Source organism: Lipotes vexillifer, unplaced genomic scaffold, assembly GCF_000442215.2.
Source record: "Lipotes vexillifer unplaced genomic scaffold, Lipotes_vexillifer_v1.1 scaffold889, whole genome shotgun sequence".
In the NCBI taxonomy this organism is placed as follows: Eukaryota; Metazoa; Chordata; class Mammalia; order Artiodactyla; family Lipotidae; genus Lipotes; species Lipotes vexillifer.
In genome coordinates this window covers 562,555-573,244 of record NW_006788335.1, presented here as the reverse complement: position 1 = coordinate 573,244, position 10,690 = coordinate 562,555, and the positions used below count along the sequence as shown (strand labels likewise).

The 10,690-nt window shown below is 51.0% G+C and overlaps 1 protein-coding gene across 3 annotated transcripts in view; it reads right to left on the bottom strand.

Annotated features, from left to right (window-relative positions):
- The window catches only part of IFT122 (intraflagellar transport 122), a 73,060-nt gene that overhangs the window by 13,077 nt on the left and 49,293 nt on the right, over positions 1 to 10,690 (bottom strand). For all 3 annotated transcript variants that reach the window (XM_007461562.1, XM_007461561.1, XM_007461563.1), the window contains 4 exons: positions 6,434 to 6,600; positions 3,647 to 3,818; positions 2,138 to 2,240; positions 69 to 209 (listed from right to left, as the gene is read on the bottom strand). In XM_007461562.1, the coding sequence (XP_007461624.1) occupies positions 69 to 209; positions 2,138 to 2,240; positions 3,647 to 3,818; positions 6,434 to 6,600 (583 nt within the window). The remainder of the gene's footprint in view (positions 1 to 68; positions 210 to 2,137; positions 2,241 to 3,646; positions 3,819 to 6,433; positions 6,601 to 10,690) is intronic.

Sequence of the window (10,690 nt, the reverse complement as noted above, 5' to 3'; positions counted from 1 at the left end):
CTTCCGATGCTTATCTTGGTGCCAGAGTGGGGCCGGGAAAACAAGCGGCCCTGCTGATGCTTACTTACCTTGAGCTATATCGAGGCACTGCATGGACAGCATCCAGTAATAATAGGCAGCGTCATTAAATCTGCTCTCGACCACAGCATTGTGCGTGAGCTGCTCCAGCACCCTGACTGCTTCCCCCTGCCGCCCGGCCTTGTGGAACGCTGCAGGGGCACAAAAGCACACACCATGGGGGGAGCTGGGTGGAATTCTGCAGGGCTTGCAAGGGGCTGCTGCAGAAGTAGGACCCTTGTCAGAGCATCTGCAGCACCGCGCTGCTGGGATGCGCCTCTCAGGCCAGAGGCTATAAATAACCAAGGCTACAACCTGAAAAAAAGTACAGAGAGATATACGCCTTTTTGGCTGGGAAAAGGCAACCCACTTTGGCAAGGCATGGCAGACAGAGAAAGCTGAGGGACCAAACTGCAGGGCAAAGTCCGAGGACAGAAGCACTGCTCACCGTCAGTGAGGTTCTGCCCCTTGCCCTGTTCCAGGACAAAGCCTAGTGACTCCCCAGGTGACACTAACAGAACCTGGCACTCTAACGGCCTCGGTGGTTTTACAGAGTGCTTTTGTTGATGATTCCCTCACAACAGAATCTGTGAATCTGTTGGATCATCACAACAGACCTAGGAAGACACTTTTGAATGCGCTCACAAGGTGGAGGTAAAGTGGCACACCCAAGGTCACAGAACCGAGCCCGACTCGAGCGCTTGGTCAGTCTCCAACTGAGAGCTTTTTGATGACAACCTTGGAAAGTCTGGCTTGGTTCTAGCAACCAAACATTTGTGAAAACAAGCAAAAATTTCTCAGTCATTCTCACAGCCACTTAACAGAAATTTCTTGAGTCCCTACTGTGTGGCCAGACCCTCGGGATGTTGGGGGCAGCTGGGGAAGCACTTCTAGCTGTGACGCTTGCCCACATGTGGGTGGCTCAGATGATCCAAATCCTCTGCTTTAGGGAAGGAAAAGGTCTGGCCTTTGTTCCATTCCCATCTCCAATCTCTTTCTGAGTACCAAGTTACTATGGCGATGGATTCTTGGAAGGACAGACCAGACAGATGGATAGGTTGATGTGTTTTGCCCAAACAAGCACATACTGCAGCAACTGGGTGCTCTGGAAATGCTGAAGCAATGGAGAACGTGCTGTCCTTCAACGGGGCCTTTCAGCTGAGGAGATTCCACAGGGCGCCACTCCGAAATGTGTCCGGAGGCGGCAACTGTTCCCACAGAGAAGTGCAAATGGGATGCTATGGAACATGACACATCCAGCTTCAATTAGAATACTTCCTAGAGAAGGAGTAAACCCTAGTTGGGAGAATCAGGCTCCCCAGTCTGACAGATCCTGGTCCAATTCTGGCTCTGCCACTCTGTGGCTTTGGGACTTTGCAGGGCACAGTTAGCCTCTGCATCTCTGTAGGCTACTGGCGAGGTGCAGGGTTATGTGGTTAAGCGCCCAGTCAGTGCCTGACACACAGAAGGCCACCACATTTAAAAATTATTATTACCATTTAAAGCTCTAGACTTCTCGCTCCTGTGCCCAGCCATTTTACCACTGGGTATGCTGAGGAGCAGAGGACACCCCGTTTCCCTGAGCCAGAAGCAGAACCCAAGTTTCTCTTCCGGGTGAGGAAAGTGGCAGGTGGGACCATTCTGCGGCCACTCTCCTTCCGTCCTCCCCCACCCTGCCTCAAATTCCCTCTCTGCCACCTCCTAGCTGTGGGACTTCAGAAAAATCCCTTTACCTCTTCCAACCTCAGTTTTCTCACCTACAAAACGGTACCTACATCACAGGGCTGCTGTGAGGAATAAACAGGAAGATACACTGGAGCTCACGGTGCTTTGCTCAGAGAGGAGACAGGACCTGCCGAAGGTCCTCAGGCACGTGAGTGGTGGGCCCGGGTGCATCCCACGCAGAGCCCGTGTTCCTCCCACGGCTCCATGGCCTTTCAGCACCAAGCACATCACACCCGCCGAGGAAGTTGTCTATCTTGGGGCCCACGGCAGGAGGGCTGGGCAGCCCACCTGACACGTGTGTCTTGGCAGTGCTTTCTCCTGCCCCTTATGCAAGGTGCCAGGCTATGTGGCCTACCTTTCTGGGCTTCCTCAAAACGATCGTTCTCTGCTAGCCACTGAGCGTAGGGCACGTAGATGTCATCCTTAAACTCGGGGTGCTTCTCACCCAAGGCGAAGGCCTAGAGGAAGGAGCAAATGGCTTCTTAATAAAGCAGCCCCCGCGGCCCCCATGAAAACACGGGTGCTTGGCTGAGCCCGCCAGGGACGTCATATTTTGCCAGCCCGACAACTCGGAGGAGAGTGCCCCCCCCGCTCACCACCCCCAGAAATGCACAAACAAACCAGCTCTTTGAAAACAAAAGGCAATTAACAGCAATATGCAAGCAACTGGATTCGGTAACAACACAGTCTGTTTCTGAACCACAGAAGTGGCACAGAATCGGAAACATTTTATTTTGAGGCTTTGCGTGGGCTCCTGTCGCGCTGCAAACAGATTTCTTTTAATTGCAGGCGACACCTAAGGAAACAGAATTGACATTATCATCATTGCTGCTTATTAGCTGTCAAAGATGACCGTGGTCGTGGTGCTGCATGGGACCCGGTGACTGCTTCATCTAAGCCTCAGAACCACCTGTCAGACCGGGAGAACCGGAAATGAGTCACGGGGGAAAATACGTGGCAACGGGGAGAAAGTCTGCCTCATGCACAGCCAAGATGCTCTAATTTATGCTGCTTGAGAAATCTGATGAATGTATCTTGAGAAGCCATTATTGCCTCTGTCCCTGGCTCCACCTTTTCTCATCAGTGACCCTGTCACCTCACCAAATGGAGCCAATTAGCGGGGAGACAAGAGTCAGACAGCTCTTACCAGCAAAGGCCTTGCAACGGCTCTGCAGACCAGACCACAGTGGGTGGGTGGGGAGGGTGAGGACAGTGCGCACAGCTCTCATCCCCTCGAGGATGAATTTTAATCCAGGGCACAGGGAGCCAGTCAGCTGGAGGGTGCGACTTAAGTCACAGAGGGGCAGCACCAGCTGCTCCACCAGCCCCACCACAGCCATCTCTCCCGCCGGCCTGGCTAATTCTCTGACCGACCCTCATGACAGAGGAGTCGGGGGGAGGCGGCCAGGAAGAGAAGGAGGAGCTGGCCCCTGAAATGGCTCCGGCCGTTTCAGGGAGAGTACGGGTGGCATCTTCTGCCAAAATGCCAGCCAGCAGGTTTTAAATGTCACACAGGTGTGCCTCCCTGTCTGCAATGCTTCAGCCCGTGGTGCTGGTCAGAGGCATCTCGGACCAACAGCAGGCAGTGCGAGCTGTCACGTTAACTCCCGCATCCTTGGGCTCCATCACTGGGCTGGAACACAGCCAGCAGGCCATAATGATCTTCTGAATGAATGAATGAATGAGCGAACAAACAGAAAGCGAGTACGGAGAAGCCCTCCAGGATACTCTGGCTCAGAGAATTCACAGGTGAGTCTCGTGACTGCCAGGCCAATGTTCACGCCCACAAGGAGGACAGCTGCTCTCCACCCAAACGCCCAAAATCCCCATGTCCCGGGGCTCAGGGAGGGCACCCTATGCTCACCTCATCCCAGCGCTGGGTGTCCACGTGCAGGTGAACCAAGGACTTCAGGTCACCAATCTTCAGGTAGGTCTCGGCAGCATAGCCAGGGTTATCCAGCTTCTTAAAGTAGTGGGCGCACATCAGCAGGGGCTCCCGCTCGGCCTTGTCCAGCTTACGGGCAATGTCGATGAGCCTGGGGCGGCGAGAGCACAGGAAGGAGATGGACTCCCGGGAAGGGAGCCCGGTGGAAGGAAGCGAGCGTCTGGGTCTTCCCAGGGCAGGCTCGGTGTTGATTCGTGCTGACGTCCCCAGGCCTCCGTATGGCGCCACGGCCCCTGGTGCTTGATGGGAGGTTATTGAGTGAATACTTAATCCAGAAACGCTGCTTGGTAAAGGACACCATCTCCCCCACCTCTTGTGCCTTTCACAGGAGTTACGAACCTATCCAGCAAGCTCTGGGGAGAGAAATCAACGTTTACTCATCACCTACGGGCATCAAGCTCAGCGCCATGAGCTTTCGCATGTGTGATCTCACTGAATCTTCACCGCCCCAAGGGGGTGGTACTGCTATTCCCATTTAACACATGAGGAGACTAGAGCCTAGGGTGAAAGATGAAGCAAGCTGCCCAAGACTCTGCAGCCAGGAAGTGGCAGAGTGCCCTTTCCAGCAGCATTTGAGGAATTCTCACAGGAAAGTAGAAGCAGAGGAGGGAGATGTCTTCTGGGACAGGACCTCTCAAGGAAGAGGCAGGTGCGGTTCTGCTCTGAGCTCTGGAAGGAAGGCCTGCAGGGAATCTTGACTGTGCCTCTCCTCCTGGCCAAAGTGCTGACCAGGCTGAGGGGCCATGGGGACCACTGGTTCACCACTTTTCCCAGTGGAAGCCAGCCCTGCCACTGCTCGTGGGCACATGAGGCTGCGTGGAAAGTGCTTGTTCCCTCTGGTCAGGCCGGGGTTTTGAGTAAAACCAGCTCTCCAGAGGGAAAGGGGCTCTACCCAGCTCGCTCCTTGTGAGAAGCAGCTGTAGCAGAGCCCTGTCTCAGAGACAGGCGAGCTCAGGGAGGCCTGTCAATCTGTACTTAGAATAATAACGGCATCTAAAAATAACACTTCTCAGCAAAGAAAGGACACGTGTTTAGGGAAAGGTGGCACAGGCAACCCCTTAGCACCTCCGCCCCCGCCCCGCCCATTAACCCTCTGTCCCTGGAGGAGAAGCACCTTTGACAGCCAGGCCCGGAAGGACAGAACAGGCTTAATGTCTCCTTTCTGCACTAGTCAAGTATCCCCAGGGTAACCTGATCCATATAAGCTGCAAATGAAAGTGAGACACAAAACCAGAGGATTGAGTGGGGGACCTAAAGCTGCCTGGCTCTCTCCTGTACCACACCTTTCATTAACAGAATAACTGGGTTGCAAAATCTGCACCTCTATCTTCAAGAGACGTTATCCTTGGACGAGAGAAAGATGGGGCAGGAGGTCACCCACCCAGGTCTCTTTGTGAGGGACCACACCAACCACATGACTCAGCCATCAACCAGCCCCTCCCCCTCTCAAGTCCCGGGCCACTGCTACCTGTTTCTAGAACAGTCAACAGCCTTCAGGGCTTAGACTGAGCCAAACTCAGGAGGCACTCCCTCACCTCTTCTCCTGTGCCAGCTGTAGCAGCCTATACGTGTGTACATGTGTGAGCGCAAAGCCCACTCTCCCTGACGGTGGGAGGAGAAAGCCCTCTGCCTGAAGGTCTGATGCTCTAAGAGTCCTAAGACCAAATCCATCCTCTGTCTGGCAGCTCCACCCAGACAGCTCTCACTGTTGCTTCTGTTCTCTGCCTTGAGTGAAATCACTGACCACCAGGCCCAGAGCTCAGAATCAGCTCTGCCGGCCCTGCCCCGACGCACCCTGCCTTGGGTCCTGTCAGTTCACCTCCTCCACGTCTCTCTCGTTCTCTCAGCTGCCGCACTGGCCACTTACCTGGTCCTCCTCTAGTTTTCCCTCCATCCCCCACCTGCTGCCTGAGTGGGCTTCCGAGAGCACAGCCCCGACCAGGGGTCCTCACCACCTACTGACAAATCTAAACGCCTCAGTTTGGCTGGCCCCGGAGGCCCTCCCGGTGAGACCAGCCCCGATGCTCCTGCCGCAGCCTGCGTCCTCCACCCTTGCCTGGACCCTTCATCTGACCGACGCCAACCTGTCCTGCTTGGGCAGTTCTTCCACCTGCACGATCTTCCCTTCCTACCATCTCTACCTCCTGAAATTCGTCAAATGCCCTTCGTGCAAAGACTACCACTCAGGAGAAGACATCCAGGGCTCCTCCCGTGAGAATTCACGTCTCCTTCCCTGACATGCTTAGGACTTTTCTTGTTCTTTTCAGGGCCTACCATCATACCAGTTATGGGCACTGAGATCAGTCTGTAGCTCTGCTCCACAAATTCCCAGCTACCTGGCCTTATACGATCACTTGGTCCCTGAACCTCGGTTTCCTCATTTGAAGGTGGGCATGGAAACACCAACGCGGAGGGTGTGGGGGAGAACCGAAGGCCGGCTCATAGGGAGGGCTCAGGGAATGGCAGCCCCGGGGCCTGGGTGGCTCCCCACTCAGTCCCCACCACCCTTTCCCCAGGGCCTCGCTCAGCTTCCCAAAGGCAGTGACTGCCTCGTTCAGTCTCTGTGTCTCCCCAAAACCAAGTCACCATCACCTTCGGATCAGATACTTAGAGAAACACTAGTTTTTTCCTTGTCAGTCAAAACCAAGAGCTGACATGACATGACATGCTGCCAAATGCCTCTTGGGGCAGGGACTGAAAACCTACGTGTCAACCCAGCCGTGGTCGCCGCTGATCTCTATGGCCTTGCCATGCTCGCCCGCCGAGATGTACATCTCCACGGCGGCTTTGGGCTCGTTGATATTTCGAGCCCAGTCGGCCTGTTTGGTGATTAGCATCTTTGTTTCTTTGGGGTCTCCAGATCCAAGGAAATCCTGAGGAAGCACAACAAACAAAAACATTCCAGATTAGAACTTCCTGCTGCCAGCATTACGTCAGGCTGCTAAAGGCTGCAGCAAGGAAGGGCCCCATTTGGCTGCAGGAGGCGGTCAGGATGCAGGCATGAGCCCGTACCCTTGGGGAGAACTGCAGGGCAGGCCCAAGTGCTGGGGAGGAGGGCTCGCAGGCCGCCCCACAGGTGCTCCTGGGGGTACGAGGTCAGTGTCAAGGACTATGGCCCTCAATGTTTCTTGCCCTTCCCACTAATGGACGTTTGTTCTTCAGCTAAACAACACTTTCCTGACTCTCTGGAGTACTGCACACAACCCCACAGTGTGGGAGGTTTATGATCAGAGTACTTTGTTTCTCTCTCATATAGAGTTTGATATATGTGTAACTATTCCTTTATAGTGACTTTACACAATTTCAAACAGTCAGACCTAAAATCTTTATTCAGAGAGTAAGGATGATACCACACGCCTCAGAGTGGGGCTGAGTATGTGGTCCCCTGAACTTAAAGGAGGCAAGATGGTTTAAGGAGTTCTAGGACGGCCCCTCGGCCATCACCACACTGCAAGTATCACTGGCATCTGTTTTCTCACTCTGTTCACTTCCTGCTGCCTGAACTCAGGGCGTTGTCCCCTCGGCTTTGCCCCAGCTGTTTGCCTGGGGCCGACAAGGAGCACGAGTGGTTTTGGTTAATTACTTCTCAACAGGATAGTATCAGACCCTGTCCTGAGATCAGGTCTGCAGGGGTGGGGACAGCAGGAAGCTGTGGGGGATCTGAGGCAGGGGGAAGGGGCTGGGAGAGAACCCATGAAGGAGGAGAGGCCTGTGTTCCTTCCACCACAACAGGGGCCTCTGAGGGGCCATGCCCAGCTTCCCCAGGTTGGCCTTAGAATTCACAAGAAACAGCCTCAGAAAATCACCTCTTTTCAGGATACAGTTACCCAAAATATGTGTTGAGGGTTGCCATAGTTGAGGCAGCTTTTGGTGCTGACAATTTGAAAGGTGGGGCTTTTCAAAAAGGGAAATTGAGAGTGCTTGGAGCCCAGCTCTGCACTCCTCCTAAGAAGCAGTTTGTCTCAGGAATAATGTACCCTGCAGAGGCTGCGCTGTGTCAAGCTCACAAAGCATAAGAAAGCACTCCTTTCTCCACTGTACATTCCTGCCTCTTTTATCAAAGATAAGGTGACCATATGTGCGTGGGGGGCTTTCTATCCTGTTCCACTGATCTATATTTCTGTTTTTGTGCCAGTACCATACTGTCTTGATTACTGCAGCTTTGTAGTATAGTCTGAAGTCAGAGAGCCTGATTCCTTCAGCTCCATTTTTCGTTCTCAAGATTGCTTTGGCTATTCGGGGTCTTTTGTGTTTCCATACAAATTGTGTAATTTTTTGTTCTAGTTCTGTGAAAAATGCCAGTGGTAGTTTGATAGAGATTGCATTGAATCTGTAGATTGCTTTGGGTAGTAGAGTCATTTTCACAATGTAGAGCGAGATTAGATCACTCCCTAACACCATACACAAAAATAAGCTCAAAATGGATTAAAGACCTAAATGTAAGGCCAGAAACTATCAAACTCTTAGAGGAAAACATAGGCAGAACACTCTATGACATAAATCACAGCAAGATCCTTCTTGACCCATCTCCTAGAGTAATGGAGATAAAAACAAAAATAAACAAATGGGACCTAATGAAACTTCAAAGCTTTTGCACAGCAAAGGAAACCATAAACAAGACCAAAAGACAGCCCTCAGAATGGGAGAAAATATTTGCAAATGAAGCAACTGACAAAGGATTAACCTCCAAAATTTACAAGCAGCTCATGCAGCTCAACAACAAGAAAACAAACCACCCAATCCAAAAATGGGCAGAAGACCTAGATAGACATTTCTCCAAAGAAGATATACAGATTGCCAACAAACACGTGAAAGAATGCTCAACATCATTAATCATTAGAGAAATGCAAATCAAAACTACAATGAGATATCATCTCACACCAGTCAGAATGGCCATCATCAAAAAATCTAGAAACAATAAACGCTGGAGAGGGTGTGGAGAAAAGGGAACACTCTTGCACTGCTGGTGGGAATGTGAATTGGTACAGCCACTATGGAGAACAGTATGGAGGTTCCTTAAAAAACTACAAATAGAACTACCATATGACCCAGCAATCCCACTACTGGGCATATACCCTGAGAAAACCATAATTCAAAAAGAGTCATGTACCAAAATGTTCACTGCAGTTCTATTTACAATAGCCAGGACATGGAAGCAACCTAAGGGTCCATCGACCGATGAACGGATAAAGAAGATGTGGCACACATATACAATGGAATATTACTCAGCCATAAAAAGAAACGAAATTGAGTTATCTGTAGTGAGGTGGATGGACCTAGAGTCTGTCATACAGAGTGAAGTAAGTCAGAAAGAGAAAGACAAATACCGTATACTAACACCTATATATGGAATCTAAGAAAAAAAAATGTCATGAAGAACCTAGGGGTAAGATGGGAATAAAGACACAGACCTACTAGAGACTGGACTTGAGGATATGGGGAGGGGGAAGGGTAAGCTGTGACAAAGTGAGAGAGTGGCATGGACATATATACACTACCAGATGTAAAACAGATAGCTAGTGGGAAGCAGCCGCATAGCACAGGGAGATCAGCTCAGTGCTCTGTGACCACCTAGAGGGGTGGGATAGGGAGGGTGGGAGGGAGGGAGACGCAAGAGGGAAGAGATATAGGAACATTATATGTATAACTGATTCACTTTGTTATAAAGCAGAAACTAACACACCATTGTAAAGCAATTATACTCCAATAAAGATGTTAAAAAAAAAAAAGAAAGCATTCCTTTCCCCTGATTAGCACTCACTTGTCAGAAAAGTACAGTCAATGTATGCTAAAAACCCACTTGAACAATTAGCATTCTCTCTTTTCTTCCATTTGCTTTCAGCGTAATTGGGTAGCCCCTAAAATAACATATTAGACTGGCCTAAGACAAGCAATTCTTTTCAGGAGAGGAAGGAGCATCATGACCCTGATGTTGAGGATCCAATAAAAGACAGGCCCGCCTTGCTGGCCTGGGGCTCTCTGCAGTCCACACAGGTGAAGGGGCTGGAAGGCAGCCGCTGACTACCTGCAGATGCCTGGTTTGGGCTGTTACAGACCCAGCCTTTACTCTTGGCAGCTACAACGTGTACTCTTCATGCCGACACAAAGCCAGAAACTCTTCTTTAACCTGGTTGGCTAAATGAGGTTAGCAGCTGGGGAAAACAGGCATCGTGAGAGAACAGGAATGTCCTTCAAAGGGAGTGCTCAGTGGACTCCAGGTGTCTCACTCACTCTGTAGTGAGAAGGGTCAGAGGCTAAGAGCAAGCCATAAATTTGGGTCGTCAGTGTGGAGACCAGGCAGGGACACAGCTCCCGGGCTTGAAAGAGCCTCCTCCAGCCCCGCGCTCCAGCTCCCAGAGCTCGGACCTAATGGAAGTTAAGTCTAAATGGTACTTCAAGGCTCAGCAAACTGGGTTTCCAAAGGTTCTCTGGTCCCATGAAGCTAATTTACACGTTATCTGGGGCCACGGCAAAGACTCTGTCCTGGAGTGGACAGAAAGAGGCTGTGCCGAGTGATGAATGAGACTAAACAGTGTTCTCATGCTTGGTGATTTTGATAAGGATATACTACATAAGAGTTAAGAGCATTATAATTCCCTTTATCTCCATATAAACATGTCACTTCCCCGGAAAGCATACAATTTATTTGTACGTGGGAATGTAATTTAAAATTTTTCCAAAAACCAGATTGAATCTTGGGAAGCAATTTTCAAGTAAACAAAAACATGCCATGTTAATAAGCACTGTATCTTCCCCCACCCCCCGACATAATGTGTACGTACACATTTTCTCAAATTCAGACTGTCGGGGGTCGGGGGGGGGAATAAAATGGAAGCAACCTACTTGGATCCTACTTGGAATTGTGATCAAAACCTGAAACCGGAAACAACCCCCAGCGTATTTACCTTCATGGAGAGGCAGACCAGACGGACTGCGTAAATGGGCTGCCTTTCTGGGTGGAAG